The sequence below is a fragment of the Xenopus laevis genome, chromosome 7L (genome assembly GCF_017654675.1).
Source record: "Xenopus laevis strain J_2021 chromosome 7L, Xenopus_laevis_v10.1, whole genome shotgun sequence".
Lineage (NCBI taxonomy): Eukaryota > Metazoa > Chordata > Amphibia > Anura > Pipidae > Xenopus > Xenopus laevis.
The window spans coordinates 139410687-139434833 of record NC_054383.1 but is presented as its reverse complement, the minus strand read 5'-3'; the positions used below and the strand labels follow the sequence as shown (position 1 = coordinate 139434833).

Here is a 24147-nt window from a genome sequence, read left to right as displayed (position 1 = left end):
ATCTGCCCCACACACAGACATTGTTACTGTATATCTGCCCCACAGGGACATGAAGCTGTTGGTAATGGGGCAAATAAAGGGCCGGTCAGTGTGGGAACAGAACTAGTTTATGTAGATTTTGAGTCTGATTGGTGGGAGTTGTGACCCTGGTGCTTGGCAGAAGAACTCGCGGCTCTTTAACTAGATTGGACCGTGGCGCCAGGGATTTAAAGCAATTTTCCAGGTCTGATACAGTGACAGTTACTCATGTTGCCGGAACAAAGGGATTTTCCACGCTGATTTGAGGGAATTCCTTGTGATCCCAGCAGTGGCCAGAGGAGAATCCCCGCGGAAGTGTGTGAGGAAGGAAAACTCTGTACTAACACCTCCACCTGTTGGACCCGCCCACAAACTACTTCATGTAGATCAGAGGCACTGAATTCCCACACTCTCATTTACTCACTCACCCCCTCACTTACTCACTTGCACCCTCTTTTACATTTACACCTCACTTACTCACTTGCACCCTCACTTACTCACTTGCACCCTCACTTACTCACTCACACCTCACTTACTCACTCACACCCTCACTTACTCACTCACACCTCACTTACTCACTCACACCCTCACTTACTCACTCACACCCTCATTTACTCACTCACACCCTCACTTACTCACTCACACCCTCATTTACTCTCTAACACCTCACTTACTCACTCACACCCTCACTTACTCACTCACACCTCACTTACTCACTCACACCCTCACTTACTCACTCACACCCTCATTTACTCTCTCACACCCTCATTTACTCACTAACACCCTCACTTACTCACTCGCACCCTCATTTACTCACTCACACCCTCATTTACTCACTCACACCCTCATTTACTCACTCACACCCTCACTTACTCACTGACACCCTCATTTACTCACTCACACCCTCACTTACTCACTGACACCCTCATTTACTCACTCACACCCTCACTTACTCACTCACACCCTCACTTACTCACTTGCACCCTCACTCACTCACACCTCACTTACTCACTTGCACCCTCACTTACTCACTTGCACCCTCACTTACTCACTCACACCTCACTTACTCACTCACACCCTCACTTACTCACTCACACCCTCATTTACTCACTCACACCCTCACTTACTCACTCACACCCTCATTTACTCACTGACACCCTCATTTACTCACTCACACCCTCACTTACTCACTCGCACCCTCAATTACTCACTCACACCCTCACTTACTCACTTGCACCCTCACTCACTCACACCTCACTTACTCACTTGCACCCTCACTTACTCACTTGCACCCTCACTTACTCACTCACACCTCACTTACTCACTCACACCCTCACTTACTCACTCGCACCCTCATTTACTCACTCACACCCTCATTTACTCACTTACTCACTCACACCCTCATTTACTCACTCGCACTCTCACTTACTCACACCTTCACACACTCACTCACACCTTCACTCACACCCTCATTTACTGACTCGCACCCTCATTTACTCACTCACACCCTCACTTACTGTCAGCACCAGTGTAGGGTGTTGATGGGACCAATCGCTGCCTCTCAGTACTACTAATCACAGAGGCTGTAACACCATTCAGCGAGCAGAGGCCTCATGTCACTTGTATGTTCCAGAGTCGCATGTTCTGTGGCCCCGGGGTCAGTGACACAGAGACTCAGACAAAGCTGATTGGCTGTTAATGTGGGGGGATATTTTGTACACTGATGAGTGGCCCCTCCCACCTGTCATTTCCTTATAATGAGATTCTATCAGAACAAATGGGGCCCAATAATAACAGGGCGAGCGAATGGGAATCCAGGGCTGCATCGTGCATCACAGCATAAGCCAATCAGGAGCCTGGATCTGCCCCATGGACTGAAATGTTAAATTACTCCTAGACTGAACCCCAGTAATGTTCCATAGGGAATCGGGTTGTATTGTAGGGTGCCCCGAGGTTCCCAATAGAAGGAATGGGCTGGTTCTGAGATGCCCCAGATGATACACAATGTGCCACACACACATCACTTAGGGTCACTTATTGGAATATATTGGGGGGCCCCACACTCAGTAGGTCACTGTATATTCTCTCACCCAGGACTTAAATGATCCCCTAAACACCCGTCAGTCTGTATCTTCCTCCCGTCCTGTGACTTCTTCCCATAGAGTTTAATTAGCGGAGATCTGGGGCAGTTGCACCTTCCTTCCCTAATGATCCCAAATCTCTTGTTTCTTCCCCCATTGCAGCTCCATCCAGTGTTTCCATCATGCACCTTGTGACCCGCGCGATCGACAGCATCACCCTGTCCTGGTCCCAACCCGACCAGCCCAACGGCATCATCCTCGACTACGAGCTCCTCTATTATGAGAAGGTACGTCGGGCTCTTGGCAAATATGGGGGGGTGTTACAATTGGGACATAAAGTAGGGGTACACTGGGGTCTGTACTCATTGGGGCAAAAACTGTCTGAACCTCTGAATCCAGCTCAGCTTGTAAATGGGTGACCGATTCATTGGTGGGGAGGAAAGGAGATCTCACCATCAGCATAGGAAGGGGTTCTTTACTGTAAGGACAGTCAGGTTATGGGATTCCCTACCAAGAGAGGGGGAATGAGTGATTCATTGGTGGGGAGGAAAGGAGATCTCACCATCAGTATAGGAAGGGGTTCTTTACTGTAAGGACAGTCAGGTTATGGGATTCCCTACCAAGAGAGGGGGCATGAGTGATTCATTGGTGGGGAGGAAAGGAGATCTCACTATCAGCATAGGAAGGGGTTCTTTACTGTAAGGACAGTAAGATTATGGGATTCCCTACCAAGAGAGGGGGCATGAGTGATTCATTGGTGGGGAGGAAAGGAGATCTCACTATCAGCATAGGAAGGGGTTCTTTACTGTAAGGACAGTAAGATTATGGGATTCCCTACCAAGAGAGGGGGCATGAGTGATTCATTGGTGGGGAGGAAAGGAGATCTCACTATCAGCATAGGAAGGGGTTCTTTACTGTAAGGACAGTCAGGTTATGGGATTCCCTACCAAGAGAGGGGAATGAGTGATTCATTGGTGGGGAGGAAAGGAGATCTCACCATCAGCATAGGAAGGGGTTCTTTACTGTAAGGACAGTCAGGTTATGGGATTCCCTACCAAGAGAGGGGAATGAGTGATTCATTGGTGGGGAGGAAAGGAGATCTCGCCATCAGCATAGGAAGGGGTTCTTTACTGTAAGGACAGTCAGGTTATGGGATTCCCTACCAAGAGAGGGGGAATGAGTGATTCATTGGTGGGGAGGAAAGGAGATCTCGCCATCAGCATAGGAAGGGGTTCTTTACTGTAAGGACAGTCAGGTTATGGGATTCCCTACCAAGAGAGGGGGAATGAGTGATTCATTGGTGGGGAGGAAAGGAGATTTCACCATCAGCATAGGAAGGGGCTCTTTACTGTAAGGACAGTCAGGTTATGGGATTCCCTACCAAGAGAGGGGGAATGAGTGATTCATTGGTGGGGAGGAAAGGAGATCTCATCATCAGCATAGGAAGGGTTTCTTTACTGTAAGGACAGTCAGGTTATGGGATTCCCTACCAAGAGAGGGGGAATGAGTGATTCATTGGTGGGGAGGAAAGGAGATCTCACCATCAGTATAGGAAGGGGTTCTTTACTGTAAGGGCAGTCAGGTTATGGGATTCCCTACCAAGAGAGGGGAATAAGTGATTCATTGGTGGGGAGGAAAGGAGATCTCACCATCAGCATAGGAAGGGGTTCTTTACTGTAAGGGCAGTCAGGTTATGGGATTCCCACAGCACGATCCAAACAGGGTAACTTGTTCCAATGCTGATACTGAGCTGCGTCTATAACCCTTCCCCCGCAACCTAAGCTGAGGTCTGTTTGAGTCTTTGAGATAAGGAGCAGCTCATTATACAGAGTCTGGGCCTGGTCTTACTACTTGCTCGTCAGCAGAACAGGGAGTGGGACAGTATAAGCCTAGTACCCCCATTGTCCCAAGTCGCCCCCCGATTTAACCTTCTATATAGGCACCCATGGGCTGGGGGGTAGGGGCAGGACCCTCAGGGTGAGAGTTGGGTGGGGGGGAGTGGGCGGGGCTTATAAATAATAATATTTCCCATTTCCTCCTATAGGATCTGACTGAGCACAACTCATCAGTGGCCAAAAGCTCCACCAATACGGTGCTGGTGCCGGGCCTGAGGGCGGGGACTATATACGTGTTCCAGGTGCGGGCGCGCACGGTGGCAGGATACGGGCGATACAGCGGCAAGATGTACTTTCAGACTATGACCGAAGGTCCGTGTGATTTGGGGTTTCCCCTCCCCCACTCACTGAGCCCCAACCCCATTGGCTTGATGACGAGATGATCTGATCTGGTCATTTCTGTAACTAAGAGAAATCAATGTCTTGGGGATAGAACATTATTATTAAGGGGATCCCCTGCACTTCTGTTTAATGTGGGCACCGGGAGTTGATTCCATTCCCATTGTGACTTGCAGGGAGTTGCTCTTTGTTGGGATTCCCATGTGCAGGGTTTGGGTGGGCACGGGGAGTTGGCAGAGCGGCCAGTGACCCCGGAATGTTTGTGCTTTGCCCGTAGCCGAATACCAGAGCAGCTTCCAGGAGAAACTCCCGCTCATCATTGGCTCGTCGGCCGCTGGACTGGTCTTCCTCATCGCTCTCGTAGTCATCATCATCGTCTGCAGCAGGTACTGTGCCCCAAATTCCAATAATGCTGCTCCCTGGCCTCATTTTGATTGGCCGTTGGGGTACAGCATTCTCCATTCTGATTGGTCCATGTGCCACACAGCGAGTGCCACCTCCCAGGGCAGAGTTTGGGGAGCTGCTGGGTATGTATTGGGGTGTCTGTTTGGGCCGTTACTAATTGCCCTTTGGATTTGTTCCAGAAGACGAGGCTTTGAGCGTGCCGACTCGGAGTATACGGACAAGTTGCAGCATTATACCAGTGGCCACAGTACGTACCGACTGCCCTCCCCTGGGCTCGGCGCCCGCTCTCTCGTTGGTTCGTTGGCTGGTTTGTTCTCTAAATGTCACTTTCCATCCACCAACCCATCCGTCACATTCACCCTTCCACAAGGAACTCCATTGTTCCGCTTCCCTCCTCATCCTGCATCTTCTCCACCTCTGATTGGATGGGACAGACTCCAGGCTCCTTTGTTACTGTCAGGCTCCTCCCCCTTCTATACCCATCAGCCTGATGGTCTGGGGGTTAAGGGGGTCCCAAGCAGTGTACATGTACATGATGTGCAGTGATACAATGCTTTAATTGCCTTTGTTAAAGGGGAAGTTGACCATTTAATTGACTTATAGTAAGTAAGAGGTGGAACTTTGTGCCTGTCAGTATATTCTCTGTCCATCACCCACTCCATCCTGGCACCCCAATATCCCCACTACCAGCTCCTGCCTTAGACATTCAGCTTTTCCCAACATTAACCCTTCATATACTCTCCTTTCCTTCTTCAATCACAGTGACCCCAGGGATGAAAATCTACATTGACCCTTTCACTTACGAGGATCCCAATGAGGCTGTGCGGGAGTTTGCTAAAGAGATTGATATCTCCTGCGTGAAGATTGAGCAAGTCATTGGTGCAGGTAAGTGCTGCTAGGGTCATACTTTGCCTTTATATTGCAGTGATAATGCCCCACCTACAATATGCCCTGCTGCCCCCAGTGCTATGAAATAGAGAAAGTACAGAGAAGAGCGACTAAGCTGATAAAGGGAATGGAAGAGTCAGTTATGGGGAAAGGCAAGTTGGGATTGGTTACACTGGAGGAGAGACAGTTAAGGGGGAAATGATCACTATATATAAATATATAAGGGGATATGATCACTATATATAAATATATAAGGGGATATGATCACTATATATAAATATATAAGGGGGATATGATCACTATATATAAATATATAACGGGATATGATCACTATATATAAATATATAAGGGGATATGATCACTATATATAAATATATAAGGGGGATATGATCACTATATATAAATATATAAGGGGATATGATCACTATATATAAATATATAAGGGGATATGATCACTATATATAAATATATAAGGGGATATGATCACTATATATAAATATATAAGGGGGGTATGATCACTTTATATAAATATATAAGGGGGATATGATCACTATATATAAATATATAAGGGGATATGATCACTATATATAAATATATAAGGGGGATATGATCACTATATATAAATATATAAGGGGATATGATCACTATATATAAATATATAAGGGGATATGATCACTATATATAAATATATAAGGGGATATGATCACTATATATAAATATATAAGGGGATATGATCACTATATATAAATATATAAGGGGATATGATCACTATATATAAATATATAAGGGGGGTATGATCACTTTATATAAATATATAAGGGGGATATGATCACTATATATAAATATATAAGGGGATATGATCACTATATATAAATATATAAGGGGGATATGATCACTATATATAAATATATAAGGGGCATATGATCACTATATATAACTATATAAGGGGATATGATCACTATATATAAATATATAAGGGGGATATGATCACTATATATAAATATATAAGGGGATATGATCACTATATATAAATATATAAGGGGATATGATCACTATATATAAATATATAAGGGGATATGATCACTATATATAAATATATAAGGGGGGTATGATCACTTTATATAAATATATAAGGGGGATATGATCACTATATATAAATATATAAGGGGATATGATCACTATATATAAATATATAAGGGGGATATGATCACTATATATAAATATATAAGGGGATATGATCACTATATATAAATATATAAGGGGATATGATCACTATATATAAATATATAAGGGGATATGATCACTATATATAAATATATAACGGGATATGATCACTATATATAAATATATAAGGGGATATGATCACTATATATAAATATATAAGGGGGATATGATCACTATATATAAATATATAAGGGGATATGATCACTATATATAAATATATAAGGGGATATGATCACTATATATAAATATATAAGGGGATATGATCACTATATATAAATATATAAGGGGGTATGATCACTTTATATAAATATATAAGGGGGATATGATCACTATATATAAATATATAAGGGGATATGATCACTATATATAAATATATAAGGGGGATATGATCACTATATATAAATATATAAGGGGATATGATCACTATATATAAATATATAAGGGGATATGATCACTATATATAAATATATAAGGGGATATGATCACTATATATAAATATATAAGGGGATATGATCACTATATATAAATATATAAGGGGATATGATCACTATATATAAATATATAAGGGGGGTATGATCACTTTATATAAATATATAAGGGGGATATGATCACTATATATAAATATATAAGGGGATATGATCACTATATATAAATATATAAGGGGGATATGATCACTATATATAAATATATAAGGGGCATATGATCACTATATATAACTATATAAGGGGATATGATCACTATATATAAATATATAAGGGGGATATGATCACTATATATAAATATATAAGGGGCATATGATCACTATATATAACTATATAAGGGGATATGATCACTATATATAAGAGACAGTAATGAAATAGAGAAAGTACAGAGAAGAGCGACTAAGCTGTTACAGGAAGTGTGGGATTGTGGGAAGCAGCTGGATGGCAGATACAATAGACAGGTATACAGAGGTTTATTTGTGGAGGAGGATGTTGGGGTCCCTTTTACACAGAATAATGGGGTGCTGCTTGTCTCATTACTGGCACAGGAGAGTTCGGGGAGGTTTGCAGTGGGCATTTGAAGCTGCCAGGGAAGAGGGAGATCTTTGTGGCCATTAAAACACTGAAGTCGGGGTACACGGAGAAACAGCGGCGAGACTTCCTGAGTGAGGCGAGCATCATGGGACAGTTTGATCACCCCAATGTCATCCACCTGGAGGGGGTCGTCACGAAGAGCTCCCCCGTCATGATCATCACTGAGTTTATGGAGAACGGATCCCTGGATTCATTTCTGCGGGTATTCTCCTGGGTTTCAAAAACTATGGGCACTGGCACAGACATGAAATACCCTCTGGGGCACAGACAGGAGATACCGAATGGGGCACAGACTTGAGATACCCAGTGGGGCACAGACTTGAGATACCCAACGGGCACAGACATGAGATACCCAGTGGGGCACAGACATGAGATACTCAATGGGGCACAGACTTGAGATACCCAGTGGGGCACAGACTTGAGATACTCAATGGGGCACAGACAGGAGATACAGAGCAGGGCACAGACTGGCATTTGTGGTTAGTGCCACACACATAAATATTGTTGCCTTTGTGTTTTTCAGAAAAACGATGGGCAGTTCACAGTGATCCAGCTGGTGGGCATGCTGAGGGGCATTGCTGCTGGCATGAAGTACTTGGCTGATATGAACTATGTGCACCGAGACTTGGCCGCCCGCAATATCCTGGTGAACAGTAACCTGGTGTGTAAAGTGTCCGACTTTGGTTTGTCCCGATTCCTGGAGGATGATACGTCCGACCCGACTTATACCAGCGCCCTGGTGAGTGTGGCACCTACTGACTGGCATTACCCTCTCATTCTGCCCCACTCTCTCCCACTCTAGCCACTCCCTTCAAATTCACTCACTCCTCCCACTCACTCTATTCTCACTCCTCCCACTCACTCTATTGTCACTCAATCTATTGTCAGTCCCATTGGCATTTATATGACATTGATGTTGGCAGAGACAGAAGGGGCTGATTTCCTCCCCATGTGCTGATTCCAGGGGCCACATTTGTCTCATTTGTGGGTGGGGGCTCCTGTCAGCTCCATGTAATGAGTCTCCGGGGTCTGCTGGTAGTGATGGCTAAGGGAGGGGTAATTATGTGCATCTGGTTAGTGGGTGCTGTTACCCGGGGGGCCCTAGACAAGCAGATTGTTGCAGTTTGTGGGGGCCCCATACTCTGAGTTGGGCAGGAATTTCTCCCTGCGCCAGGAGGCGGAACTAGTGCATCATGTGACCAGGGATTTATTTTTCATTTCAGGGGGGCAAGATCCCCATTCGCTGGACGGCGCCAGAAGCCATTCAGTACCGGAAATTCACGTCGGCCAGTGACGTTTGGAGCTACGGAATAGTCATGTGGGAGGTGATGTCCTATGGAGAGAGGCCTTACTGGGACATGACCAATCAGGACGTGAGTTGTATTCATTGTCAGTGCCCTTAATGCCCAATCCTGAGCTTCAGCCCCGGGAGTTGCAGGTGAATCTGGGACTGAGCGCAGCTTAGTGAGTCGGGGCCACAGCTCAGAACAGACTGGGGCAGTTGGTACCGAGAGACTTACCCTGTGCCCCTTTATCCCCCGCAGGTTATTAACGCCATCGAACAAGACTACCGCCTGCCGCCCCCTATGGACTGCCCCAATGCCCTGCACCAGCTCATGCTCGACTGCTGGCAGAAGGACCGCAACCACCGGCCCAAGTTTGGCCAAAATGTCAACACGTTGGATAAAATGATCCGAAACCCCAACACGTTAAAGGCCGTAGCACCGCTGTCTTCAGGGTACGTACAGGGGGGCAATCGGCTGTGCAGGGGTATATAATGGCATGCTGGGTAATTGTGCATTAGTGGGGGGATGGGTAGTTCAGGGGTATAAAATGGCATGCTGGGTAATTGTGCATTAGTGGGGGGATGGGTAGTGCAGGGGTATATAATGGCATGCTGGGTAATTGTGCATTAGTGGGGGGGATGGTGCAGGGGTGAGTATGGGGGGCTGCGGGCAGAGTACTCACCTGTAATACTAACACTCTCTCTGCTCTTGTCTTATAATGGGGGAGGGTTTGGAGAGGGAGGGGCCATTGTGTCTGGTTGGGGGGGTGCAGCTGTGTTTATACAGAGGAACATGAACCAACGTGCCCCCCCCAGCAGAGAATGTGCCCGAGGCGCTGGTTCAGTGTCACATAAATCTGATCCTGATGCTGATTGGCTGTGAGGGGATTATCCCGCCCTCCCTTTCATTCAGTGCCAGGAAATTAACCCCCAGGCTGCCGAGGACATTCCTCTTACTTTCCTCAAGCTACAGGGGCAACACTGGGGCATCACATGTCAGTGGGGGGGGTACGGCAGAAATAAATGCCCCCCATGAGCCCCCTTTATCCAGCGCATGAAGTTCTCTCCTTCTCATGGCGCCGGTTACAATGGGGCAACTTGGGGCAAGGGATTTAATTAGGGAATAATTGGTTTGTGCCCCAACAGAGTGACCCTCCCCCTGCTGGACCGCACCGTGCCCGACTACACCAGTCTCAGCAGCGTAGACGAGTGGTTGGACGCAATAAAGATGGCGCAGTACAAGGAGAGCTTTGCCAACGCCGGATTCACCTCCTTCGATGTCATATCACAGATGAGTATGGAGTAAGTATAACCCCCAAAATATACAGTCCAAAGTAATACCCCCAAAACTCTGTTACCCCCCAAAATATACAGCCCACAGTAATACCCCCAATAACTTTGTTACCCCCAAAATATACAAACAAGAGTAATACCCCCAAAACTCTGTTACCCCTAAGATATTCAGCCCAGAGTAATACCCCCAAAACTCTGTTACCCCCAAAATATACAGCCCAGGGTAATACCCCCAATAACTTTGTAACCCCCCCCCAAATATACAGCCCAGAGTAATACCCCCAATAACTTTGTTACCCCCAAAATATACAGCCCAGAGTAATACCCCCAATAACTTTGTTACCCCCAAAATATACAGCCCAGAGTAATACCCCCAATAACTTTGTTACCCCCCCCAAAATATACAGCCCAGAGTAATACCCCCAATAACTTTGTTACCCCCAAAATATACAGCCCAGAGTAATACCCCAAAAACCTCTGTTACCCCCTACAATATACAGGAGATCCCAGAGCCCTTCCAGCCCTTTTATACCCTCACAGGGAAGTTGCAGCTAAAAGTTGTCATTTCTCCAACCGCTTGTTTCTAATTCCAGTAAATTCTGTGCTCAGGGCGACTGAGGAATTGGGGTGTCAGGTAGAGCTGGAGTGGGTGATATAAGTAATTGGGGTGTCAGGTAGGGCTGGGGTGGTTGATATGATGAGTTAGAGATAATATGAGGTGGAGCAGGTAAATGAATCCAGACTGGCACCAGTTGGGTGGAGGGTTTGTGCCCATTGCTGGTGCCAATGACATGGGGAGATGTAGGAATGTGGGTGTTCAGACCATTGCACCCCCTGATATTATTGCTCTTTCTTTCCCAGGGATATTCTGCGGGTTGGGGTGACATTGGCCGGGCACCAGAAAAAGATCCTGAACAGCCTCCAGGTGATGAGGGCACAGATGAACCAGATCCAGTCGGTGGAAGTTTGATTGGCGCTTCCTCCTCCTCGCACTTCCTTCCTCTAGTTCCGAGCCCTCCCGCCCCTTCCTGGTACCGACCAATCAGGTTTTCCCGCAGAGTTTCCACGTGCCCCCGGACTACTTTCCCACGGGCGGAGGGATCAGGGGCGGCGGCAGAGGGAAACCACTAATTGGATATTTTTTACTGATTTGTTGAATAAAATAAAGAGAAAAAAAGGGCTGAAGGTGGCGGGTGGGGGCGTGAGCTGAGCGGCACGGGGGGCACAAGTAGGGTTGCCTCCTTTTCTGGAAAAAAATCCCGGCCTTCCCTATATATTAATAACATTGGGATCAACCATCATTTCTACTAGCCAGGTGGCAACCCTAGACACAAGGGACATTTCTACATGAAAATGAAGGACCATCTTTATATCCTTGTGCCACCGGCCAGCAGAGCTAGCAATTGTCAGAGGGCATTGGGGGTCCCATCAAATGAACTCATGGGGGAGATAGAGGAGGAACCTTCCCCCCAGCAGCAAATGCTACAGAGACAATTGTCTCCCTCCGCTCTGGGTCAATGGGACGTTCTGCAGGGGCCCAAACCACACCTCCAGTGACATCATAAATATCATGGATGAGAGCCAGTGATGTCATGACGCTGAATTATCCTACTGTCGTCCACGTCATGGACTCCGCCCTTCTTTGTTTACACCAATTGGACCTTTTTTTAAACTTGTTTTTAAATCTCAGAACTGACAGTCAGAAATTGCATAAAAAAACTTAAAAATAACAAAAAAAAAACAGAAAAGAAATGGATCTGGCGAGCGGTTCTTCTGCTCGGGACCAATCAGCACGTCTTGTCTTCTCCATTTCTATTGGCTGCTGGAAACCCCTTCCTATTGGGAGACATTGGTGCCCATCGGACAGCCCACTTGAGTGGGGGGCACACCCCATTAATTGTGTTTCTTTTTTTTCCCTTTTGTCTGGCACTTACTATATAAGCTTCTCAATGGAGTTAGTGGGTGAGGAAGCTGAACCCCAGGGGTACAGAGGTGACCCCTCATACAGGCACTTTACTGAGCTACAGGGGGTCCCACTTGTATCAGTACAGGGATCCAGAGGCAGAAACATCAGGGGGCCGCACCCTATGATTTTGGGGGTGCCAGTTTGCCATGTTCCTGTAGACAAAAGAACATGTTGGCTGAATTCACTCAGTCCGAGCCCCCCATAGAGATCTGTCATGTCCCCAGGGCCCCCTTTTTGTTCCCTTTTGCTGAACCCTCTTAACCCAATCCAAGTTTAGGGGGGCCCCCCAGTATTAGTATCTACGATATCCGTCAGCACAAATTGATCTCTCCCTCATTGGACACATCAGCAGCTGGTGACAATCAAATGCCAGAGCTAATCTTGATTCTGATTGGCTGCCCTCATTTAAATATGAATGAGATGGGAGGAGCCATGCAGCACTAGCCCTAAGGGCGGATCTGACAGATTTCTGTACAATCTCTATAATAGAAATGTAATTAATTAATTTATTGTTTAAAGGGGTAGTTTCTTTGCACCTTCATCTTCTTGGGGCCCAACTTCATCCAGTGTTATAGACTTTCCTCTCATCAACCAGGGGCCCAACACAGATGTCTCTTATCTTGCCCCCATGATCTCCTGCTGTCTCTCTAACTCCCTGCCCCCCAGGATCTCCTGCTGTCTCTCTATATCCCCCTGCCCCCCAGGATCTCCTGCTGTCTCTCTATAACTCCCTGCCCCCCAGGATCTCCTGCTGTCTCTCTATATCCCCCTGCCCCCCAGGATCTCCTGCTGTCTCTCTATAACTCCCTGCCCCCCAGGATCTCCTGCTGTCTCTCTATATCCCCCTGCCCCCCAGGATCTCCTGCTGTCTCTCTATATCCCCCTGCCCCCCAGGATCTCCTGCTGTCTCTCTATAACTCCCTGCCCCCCAGGATCTCCTGCTGTCTCTCTATATCCCCCTGCCCCCCAGGATCTCCTGCTGTCTCTCTATATCCCCCTGCCCCCCAGGATCTCCTGCTGTCTCTCTATAACTCCCTGCCCCCCAGGATCTCCTGCTGTCTCTCTATAACTCCCTGCCCCCCAGGATCTCCTGCTGTCTCTCTATATCCCCCTGCCCCCCAGGATCTCCTGCTGTCTCTCTATAACTCCCTGCCCCCCAGGATCTCCTGCTGTCTCTCTATAACTCCCTGCCCCCCAGGATCTGTTGTCTCTCTCTCTAACTCCCTTCCCCCCAGGATCTCCTGCTGTCTCTCTATAACTCCCTGCCCCCCAGGATCTCCTGCTGTCTCTCTATAACTCCCTGCCCCCCAGGATCTCCTGATGTCTCTCTCTCTCTATAACTCCCTGCCCCCCAGGATCTCCTGCTGTCTCTCTCTCTATAACTCCCTGCCCCCCATGATCTCCTGATGTCTCTCTCTCTATAACTCCCTGCCCCCCAGGATCTCCTGCTGTCTCTCTCTCTCTATGACTCCCTGCCCCCCAGGATCTCCTGCTGTCTCTCTCTCTATAACTCCCTGCCCCCCAGGATCTCCTGCTGTCTCTCTCTGTAACTCCCTGCCCCCCCCCGGGATCTCCTGCTGTCTCTCTCTATATCCCCCTGCCCCCCAGGATCTCCTGCTGTCTCTCTAACTCCCTGCCCCCCAGGATCTCCTGCTGTCTCTCTCTCTCTATAACTCCCTGCCCCCCAGGATCTCCTGCTGTCTCTCAATAAGTCACTAACCCCAGCACCCATGACACCCTGCACTCTTTATATGGACTTTGGGAGACAATTGGGGTGATGCAGTTTGTAGGTGCCACAGAAGTGGGGGGGGGGTACTGTTTCCATTGATCCATTTGCCCCAGTTACCCTCAGCATTTATTAACCCCTGAGTGCCAAGGACATTCTCAGTGCCAAGCCTCTGTGGCCCCACCGAGTGAAAGAGAAAATATTTTGGAGAGATGATTATTTTTCCATACACCCCAATAAAGCTCCCTTCCCCATGAGCACCCCCTGCCTGTACCCCCTGCTGACTGGCACCGTATCCATGTTACTGCTGAATCCTTACTTTGATATGGACTTGGGACTCGTGTGTGGCCAATCACCCCAAAACCCAGTTCTCCCAGTGATCAGTGTTGGACTAATGCTCCCGGGGTCCAGACACCCCACTCCTAGATGGAGACTGTGCCAAAGGCTATGGATCATACAGGGTGAGCGGAACCACAGATCTGTAGCAATTTACTGTGAAATGAGAAGGAACCACTTTATCTTTGCAGTGTTTGGGTCAGTTCTAGAGCAGTTCTGATTGGAGGGGGAGAGATGAGTATTCATTGCTAGTGTTGGGTCCATGGTACCAGTACTCAGCTCATACTCTCATGTTGTGGGTTCTGAGGCAAACGTTCTTTCCCCCTGGTCCTGTGTCTGTCCCGACTTCTGTCCAGCTCCATGTTGCAGGAATGACTAAACAGAACCTCCACTAGCCGCTCATTCTGTGACTACCTGGGTCCAGTGGAAATGTTTACAGATCCAAATGGTGCTCCTGAATCAAACGTACTGTGAGCACTAGGACCCTGTGTATAAAGCCAATAGTTGGACTGGGCAGTTGGGTTCATTCTGCTGGTTCTGTTGGACCCACTCACCTTCTCGGCCCACGTGGAGGAGACTTCATCCTCTATCGGGTCTCACCAGCATTTGCCAAGAGGAGGACAGGTTTGTGATTAATGGACCGGTCGGTTCTGTGCACTGGATCTTCCTATTGGTTCTGCTGATTTATTCCTCCTTTTCTACTTTGTGTCACACGGATACAAATCCAACACTGTGAGTCCAGGAAAATGCACCGAACCAGAACTGGTACCAGTCCTGTCAATAACTGAAATAAATACTTTGCTAATAAAGACGCCCTTTGTTGTGTACGTTCTGGATGCTGTGCCCTCAGGGACCCCCTGAGGGCCCTGTGACCCATTTACTGTCCAGTCATTGTGTGTCCTGGGAAAGGTTCTGGCAGAACTTGTAGCTTTTCCTTAGTCGGGTCACTAGTGAGCAGTATAATAAATAAGAGCTGAGGAAATACATTTAGGCTAAAGTGGGTGTAGTGTGTGGTCCCCCAACATTCCATACGGGTGAGGGTTCCAGTGGGGCGGGGGGAGGGGCAGATTTGACTTTTATTGATTTGCCCGTAGCAAAAAGTCCCCCCTGGCACCAGGCTCGGTGTGTAAATGGGTCAGAGGGAGCCAATGACTTTATAGAGAAGTGACAGTTGCATCCAGTGGAGAAATTGGCGCTTCCATGGGGATGTGGCCCCCAGTCACTAGACACGTGTGATCATAAATAAACTGTGACTTTTCTCAACTTGTCTTTTCAGTGTCATCTGTAGTGTTGGGCCAACTAACCCTCGGGCCCCATTAACGTCAAGATTAAGGGCCACACAGATTCTCTTGTCCCCCCCATTAGAAGTTCATGTAGGAGCCCCAGGCAGCAGCTCGGGTATGGGGGGGGGGCATCATTATTCAGCCCAAGTAAGGGCAGCTTTCCTGGGTCAAGTGACTAAGGTTCTGGCCCAACTGTCATTTATGTCAAACCCCAGGGGAACAACTGGATTCCCAACTAGGAGTGATCTCTGCCTATAACACCCTCCTTTGGCTTTGGAGTTATTTGGGTGCTGCCAGGAGATACTTGAGTCACCAGGAGTTACTTGGGTGCTGCCAGGAGATACTTGGGTGCTGCCAGGAGATACTTGAGTCACCAGGAGTTACTTGGGTGCTGCCAGGAGATACTTGGGTGCTGCCAGAAATACTTGGGTTCTGCCAGGAGATACTTGGGTGCTGCCAGGAGATACTTGGGTTCTGCCAGGAGATACTTGGGTGCTGCCAGGAGATACTTGGGTGCTGCCAGGAGTTGCTTGGGTTCTGCCAGGAGATACTTGGGTTCTGCCAGGAGTTACTTGGGTTCTGCCAGGAGATACTTGGGTGCTGCCAGGAGATACTTGGGTGCTGCCAGGAGTTACTTGGGTTCTGCCAGGAGATACTTGGGTGCTGCCAGGAGTTACTTGGGTTCTGCCAGGAGATACTTGGGTTCTGCCAGGAGTTACTTGGGTGCTGCCAGGAGATACTTGGGTTCTGCCAGGAGATACTTGGGTTCTGCCAGGAGTTACTTGGGTTCTGCCAGGAGATACTTGGGTTCTGCCAGGAGTTACTTGGGTTCTGCCAGGAGTTACTTGGGTTCTGCCAGGAGATACTTGGGTGCTGCCAGGAGATACTTGGGTTCTGCCAGGAGATACTTGGGTGCTGCCAGGAGATACTTGGGTGCTGCCAGGAGTTGCTTGGGTTCTGCCAGGAGATGCTTGGGTTCTGCCAGGAGATACTTGGGTTCTGCCAGGAGTTACTTGGGTTCTGCCAGGAGATACTTGGGTGCTGCCAGGAGATACTTGGGTGCTGCCAGGAGTTACTTGGGTTCTGCCAGTAGGGATGTAGCGAACGTCGGAAAAAAAGTTCGCGAACATATTCGCGAACTTGCGCAAAAATGCGAGCGGTTCGCGAACGGTTCGCGAACCCCATAGACTTCAATGGGAAGGCGAACTTTAACATCTAGAAAAGACATTTCTGGCCAGAAAAATGATTTTAAAGTTGTTTAAAGGGTGCAACGACCTGGACAGTGGCATGCCAGAGGGGGATCAAGGGCAAAAATGTATCTGAAAAATCTGCCTGTGTGTGCTTGGAAGAGATAGTGTAGGGGGAGAGCTGTTAGTGATTTCAGGGACAGATGATAGTAAGCTTGCTGGCTAGTAATCTGCTTGATACTGCTCTGTATTGGAGGGACAGAAGTCTGCAGGGATTTGAGGGACATTTTAGCTTAGGTAGCTTTGCTGGCTAGTAATCTACTGTTCTCTTTAAACAACTGCCATACGTTGACCTTGTAGGCATTGTTTGCCCAGTTTTTTTGGACGCAGCCACTGAAGCACAGTTGCCAGAAAAAATATGCCATATAAATGCTGAAAATAGTAATTTTTCGCCATACGTTGACCTTGTAGACATTGTTTGCCCAGTTTTTTTGGACGCAGCCACTGAAGCACAGTTGCCAGAAAAATTATGCCATATAAATGCTGAAAATATAAATTTTTTTGGTTGCAGCCACTGAAGCACAGAGGCCAGAAAAATTATGCCATATAAATGCAGAAAATATGCATTTTTTTGGTCGCAGCCACTGAAGCACAGTTGCCAGAATAATTATGCCATATAAATGCTGAAAATATAAATTTTTTTGGTTGCAGCCACTGAAGCACAGAGGCCAGAAAAATTATGCCATATAAATGCAGAAAATATGCATTTTTTTGGTCGCAGCCACTGAAGCACAGTTGCCAGAAAAAATATGCCATATAAATGCTGAAAATAGTCATTTTTTGCCATATACGTTGAGTCAACGTATGGCAAAAAATTACTATTTTCAGCATTTATATGGCATATTTTTTCTGGCCTCTGTGCTTCAGTGGCTGCGGCCAAAAAAACTGGGCAAACAATGCCTACAAGGTCAACGTCGTTGACCTTGTAGGCATTGTTTGCCCAGTTTTTTTGGCCGCAGCCACTGAAGCACAGAGGCCAGAAAAAATATGCCATATAAATGCTGAAAATAGTAATTTTTTTGGTCGCAGCCACTGAAGCACAGTTGCCAGAAAAATTATGCCATATAAATGCTGAAAATATAAATTTTTTTGGTTGCAGCCACTGAAGCACAGAGGCCAGAAAAATTATGCCATATAAATGCTGAAAATATAAATTTTTTTGGTTGCAGCCACTGAAGCACAGAGGCCAGAAAAATTATGCCATATAAATGCAGAAAATATGCATTTTTTTGGTCGCAGCCACTGAAGCACAGTTGCCAGAAAAATTATGCCATATAAATGCAGAAAATATGCATTTTTTTGGACGCAGCCACTGAAGCACAGTTGCCAGAAAAAATATGCCATATAAATGCTGAAAATAGTCATTTTTTGCCATACGTTGACCTTGTAGACATTGTTTGCCCAGTTTTTTTGGTTGCAGCCACTGAAGCACAGAGGCCAGAAAAAATTAAACCAGTAGGGTTTGCACCCTAGTTTGTAACGGTGGCGGAGGGAGGAGGAGGACGCTAAAGGACAGCTGTGTGTGGAGTCATGAGGCTTGAAGAGAAGGACAGCTGCATAGAAGTCAGAACAAGTCTTCCGGCGTGCAGTAACCCTCCGAGATCCACCCCTCATTCATTTTAATAAAGGTCAGGTAATCGACACTTTTGTGACCTAGGCGAGTTCTCTTCTCAGTTACAATCCCTCCTGCTGCACTGAAGGTCCTTTCTGAGAGCACACTTGAGGCTGGGCAAGACAAGAGGTTCATGGCAAATTGTGACAGCTCTGGCCACAGATCAAGCCTGCGCACCCAGTAGTCCAGGGGTTCATCGCTCCTCAGAGTGTCGATATCTGCAGTTAATGCCAGGTAGTCCGCTACCTGCCGGTCGAGGCGTTCTTTGAGGGTGGATCCAGAAGGGTTGTGGCGCTGCCTTGGACAGAAAAACATTTGCATGTCTGACGTTACAGACTGGCCAAAGGGCTTTGTCCTTGCAGGTGTGCTCGTGGCAGGATTACTGGCACCTCTGCCCCTGGAATGTTGATGAGTTCCTGAAGTGACATCACCCTTAAAAGCATTGTACAACATGTTTTGCAGGCTGGTTTGTAAATGCCGCATCTTTTCGGACTTGTGGTATGTTGGTAACATTTCTGACACTTTATGCTTGTACCGAGGGTCTAGTAGCGTTGCGACCCAGTACAGGTCCTTCTCCTTAAGCCTCTTGATACGGGGGTCCTTCAACAGGCATGACAGCATGAAAGACCCCATTCTCACAAGGTTGGATGCAGAGCTATCCATCTCCGCTTCCTCATTATCAAGGACTGCATCATCCACGGTCTCCTCCCCCCAGCCACGTACAAGACCAGGGGTCCCCAAAAGGTCACCACTAGCCCCCTGGGAAGCCTGCTCCTGTTGGTCCTCCTCCTCCTCCTCCACAAAGCCACCTTCCTCCTCTGACTCCACTTCTGGCACCTCTCCCTGCGTTGCAGCAGGTGCCTGGGTTCGTTCTGGTGATTCCGACCAGAAATCGTGCGCTTCCAGCTCCTCGTCACGCTGGTCTACAGCCTCATCTGTCACTCGTCGCACGGCACGCTCCAGGAAGAAAGCGAAGGGTATTAGGTCGCTGATGGTGCCTTCGGTGCGACTGACCATATTTGTCACCTCTTCAAAAGGTCGCATGAGCCTGCAGGCATCGCGCATAAGCACCCAGTAACGGGGGAAAAAAATCCCCAGCTCTGCAGATCCAGTCCTACCACCCAGTTCAAAAAGGTACTCATTGACGGCCCTTTGTTGTTGCAGCAGACGTTCCAACATAAGGAGCGTTGAATTCCAGCGAGTCTGGCTGTCAGAAATCAAACGCCTGACTGGCATGTTGTAGCGCTGCTGAATGTCAGCAAGGCGTGCCATGGCTGTGTAGGAACGTCTGAAATGGGCCGACACCTTTCTGGACTGGGTGAGAACGTCCTGGAATCCTGGGTACTTGGAGACAAAACGTTGGACTATTAAATTTAACACATGTGCCATGCAGGGCACATGTGTTAAATTGCCCAGTCTCAGTGCTGCCAACAGATTGCTTCCATTGTCACACACCACTTTTCCGATCTGCAGTTGGTGTGGGGTCAGCCACCGATCGGCCTGTGACTGCAGAGATGACAGGAGTACAGATCCGGTATGGTTTTTGCTTTCCAGGCACGTCATCCCCAAGACAGCGTGACAACGGCGTACCTGGCACGTCGAATAGCCTGGGGGTGCACAGGTGTGGAGGAGGAGGACCCAGCAGCAGAGTAAGAAGAAGAAGAGGAAGAAGACGAGGTAGAGAGCGATGGAGGAGTAGAGGTGGTGGCAGAACCGCGTGCAATCCGTGGCGGTGACACCAACTCCACTGTTGTTGTTGAGCTACCCATTCCCTGCTTCCCAGCCATTACCAAGTTCACCCAGTGGGCAGTGTAGGTGACATACCTGCCCTGACCATGCTTGGAGGACCATGCGTCAGTAGTCATATGGACCTTTGGCCCAACACTAAGTGACAGAGATGCGGTAACTTGGCTCTGCACATGTTGGTACAGGTGTGGTATTCCCTTTTTAGAAAAAAAATTGCGGCTGGGTACCTTCCACTGCGGTGTCCCAATTGCTACAAATTTGCGGAAGGCCTCAGAGTCCACCAGCTGGTATGGTAAAAGCTGGCGGGCTAAGAGTGCAGACAAGCCAGCTGTCAGACGCCGGGCAAGGGGGTGACAGTCAGACATTGGCTTCTTACGCTCAAACATGGCCTTCACAGAAACTTGGCTGGTGGCAGATGACTGGGAATGGGAACAGGTGGTCAAGGTGGAAGGCGGAGTGGAGGGTGGTTCAGACGGGTCAAGGAGAGCAGAGGTAGAGCAGTAAGATGCTGGACCAGAAGGAGTGTGGCTTTTAGTTTGCCTGTTGCCTTTGAGGTGTTGCTCCCAAAGTGCTTTGTGCTTGCCGCTCATGTGCCTTCGCATAGAAGTTGTACCTATGTGGCTGTTGGGCTTACCAAGGCTCAGTTTCTGACTGCACTCATTGCAAATTACAATGCTTTTGTCAGAGGCACACACATTAAAAAAATCCCACACTGCTGACTTTTTGGAAGTGTGCGATCTGGCGGTAACAGTAGAAGTTGGCGGAGTTGGCGGTATTGGCGGCAATGGCGGGTGCGTTGGCCGGCTGAACACAGGTGCCGATACATGTTGTTGCCCTGCTGATCCCTGCGGGCTGTCCTCCCTGCTTCTTCTAAGTCTTATTCTCCTACTGCCTCTCTGACTCTCCGTCTCTCCATCTGAACTACCCTCCTCTTGCTCTCTTCTACTAGGCACCCACAAAACATCAATCTCCTCATCATCATTCTCCTCAGATGCATCAATTTCTTCTGACACATCACAGAAGGAAGCAGCAGCGGGGACCTCCTCCTCATCACTCATTATGTCCATCTCTATCGTGTTCTCTGCCAGAATTAAATCTGGTGTAAGGTCCTCATCTCCTTCATCTTCTTCTGGCAATAATGGTTGCGCATTACTCAGTTCAAGAAACTCATTGGAAAATAACTCCTCTGACCCCAGTGAAGAAGGGGCACCGGTGGTGGAGGAAGTGTTACGTGGGGTGGCCATAGCAGTGGAGGATGAGGAGGATGTTGTGGTAAAGTTAGAAACGGTAGAGGATGGGGTGTGCTGTGTAAGCCAGTCAACTACCTCTTCAGCATTTTGGGAGTTCAGGGTCATTGGCTTTTTAAAACTGGGAAATTTGCTAGGGCCACAGGATTGCATAGCAGCACGGCCCCTAGCACGGCCTCTGCGTGGCGGCCTGCCTTTGCCTGGCATTATTTTTAAAAAAACAACAACAACAACAAAAACTCAGTTGGTTTTTCTGGAAACGATAATACACACAGCTAGATGGCGGGTTGAAGAAAACACTGTGCAAATAATGCCTACAAAGTCAACGTATACACTACTACAGCGGTGGATACGGATTACGTAAAATATATGAATGCTGCTTGAAAAAAAGTAACTCAAGTGGTTTTTCTAGAGACGATAATATTATCAATATTTAGACAAAATGTGAACAAGGTCACACAGCTCGATGGCGGGTTGAAGAAAACAGTGTGCAAATAATGCCTACAAGGTCAACGTATACACTACTACAGCGGTGGATACGGATTACGTAAAATATATGAATGCTGCTTGAAAAAAAGTAACTCAAGTGGTTTTTCTAGAGACGATAATATTATCAATATTTAGACAAAATGTGAACAAGCTCACACAGCTCGATGGCGGGTTGAAGAAAACAGTGTGTAAATAATGCCTACAAGGTCAACGTATACACTACTACAGCGGTGGATACGGATTACGTAAAATATATGAATGCTGCTTGAAAAAAAGTAACTCAAGTGGTTTTTCTAGAGACGATAATATTATCAATATTTAGACAAAATGTGAACAAGCTCACACAGCTCGATGGCGGGTTGAAGAAAACAGTGTGCAAATAATGCCTACAAGGTCAACGTATACACTACTACAGCGGTGGATACGGATTACGTAAAATATATGAATGCTGCTTGAAAAAAAGTAACTCAAGTGGTTTTTCTAGAGACGATAATATTATCAATATTTAGACAAAATGTGAACAAGCTCACACAGCTCGATGGCGGGTTGAAGAAAACAGTGTGCAAATAATGCCTACAAGGTCAACGTATACACTACTACAGCGGTGGATACGGATTACGTAAAATATATGAATGCTGCTTGAAAAAAAGTAACTCAAGTGGTTTTTCTAGAGACGATAATATTATCAATATTTAGACAAAATGTGAACAAGCTCACACAGCTCGATGGCGGGTTGAAGAAAACAGTGTGCAAATAATGCCTACAAGGTCAACGTATACACTACTACAGCGGTGGATACGGATTACGTAAAATATATGAATGCTGCTTGAAAAAAAGTAACTCAAGTGGTTTTTCTAGAGACGATAATATTATCAATATTTAGACAAAATGTGAACAAGCTCACACAGCTCGATGGCGGGTTGAAGAAAACACTGTGCAAATAATGCCTACAAGGCCAACGTATACACTACTACAGCGGTGGATACGGATTACGTAAAATATATGAATGCTGCTTGAAAAAAGTGACTCCGGTGTTTTTTCTGGAGACGGTAATATTATGGATATTTAGACAGAATGGGAACAAGGTCACACAGCTCGATGGCGGGTTGAAGAAAACAGTGTGCAAATAATGCCTACAAGGCCAACGTATACACTACTACAGCGGTGGATACGGATTACGTAAAATATATGAATGCTGCTTGAAAAAAGTGACTCCGGTGTTTTTTCTGGAGACGGTAATATTATGGATATTTAGACAGAATGGGAACAAGGTCACACAGCTCGATGGCGGGTTGAAGAAAACAGTGTGCAAATAATGCCTACAAGGCCAACGTATACACTACTACAGCGGTGGATACGGATTACGTAAAATATATTATGGCTGCTTGAAAAAAGTGACTCCGGTGTTTTTTCTGGAGACGGTAATATTATGGATATTTAGACAGAATGTGAACAAGGTCACACAGCTCGATGGCGGGTTGAAGAAAACAGTGTGCAAATAATGCCTACAGGGCAAATAATGCCTAAAAGGTCAACTTATACACTACTACAGCGGTAGTAAAATAAAAAAAAGTAAAATAAAAAAAAATGAATATTAAAAAAAAAAAATTAAAGTTGGTGCTGCTGAACTACTAGGAGCAGCAGATTAGCACACCAGTCCCACTCCCCAACACTGCTAGACTAATAGCACTGGGCTCTTATAGTAGTAGTAGTAGTAGTAGTAGTAAAACAACAAAAAAATAAATAAAAGCAGTCCTTACAAGGACTACTGTTATTGCAGCAGTCAGCAGATGAGATCAGAAGCAGGACAGCTGCCACTGCAGCTACATACAGAGCACTGCAGTAGAAGGTAGATTACTAGCCAGCAAAGCTACCTAAGCTAAAATGTCCCTCAAACCCCTGCAGACTTCTGTCCCTCCAATAACAGAGCAGTATCAAAACGATTACTAGCCAGCAAACTTTCAACTGTCCCTGAAATCACTAACAGGCAG

At 47.0% G+C, this 24147-nt stretch overlaps 1 protein-coding gene across 5 annotated transcripts in view; it reads left to right on the top strand.

Moving 5' to 3' along the window:
• LOC108705066 (ephrin type-B receptor 2) overlaps positions 1-15344 on the top strand; it is a 66990-nt gene extending 51646 nt beyond the window's left edge. For 2 of the 5 annotated variants that reach the window (XM_018241849.2, XM_041569938.1), the window contains 11 exons: positions 2262-2386; positions 4144-4306; positions 4611-4719; positions 4918-5033; positions 5501-5623; positions 7881-8128; positions 8450-8665; positions 9150-9299; positions 9471-9664; positions 10358-10513; positions 11366-15344. In XM_018241849.2, the coding sequence (XP_018097338.1) occupies positions 2262-2386; positions 4144-4306; positions 4611-4719; positions 4918-5033; positions 5501-5623; positions 7881-8128; positions 8450-8665; positions 9150-9299; positions 9471-9664; positions 10358-10513; positions 11366-11474 (1709 nt within the window). In that variant the 3' untranslated portion in view covers positions 11475-15344. The remainder of the gene's footprint in view (positions 1-2261; positions 2387-4143; positions 4307-4610; positions 4720-4917; positions 5034-5500; positions 5624-7880; positions 8129-8449; positions 8666-9149; positions 9300-9470; positions 9665-10357; positions 10514-11365) is intronic. The other 3 variants (XM_018241852.2, XM_018241850.2, XM_018241851.2) reach the window with 3 other exon arrangements.
• The last annotated feature ends 8803 nt before the right edge of the window (positions 15345-24147 follow it).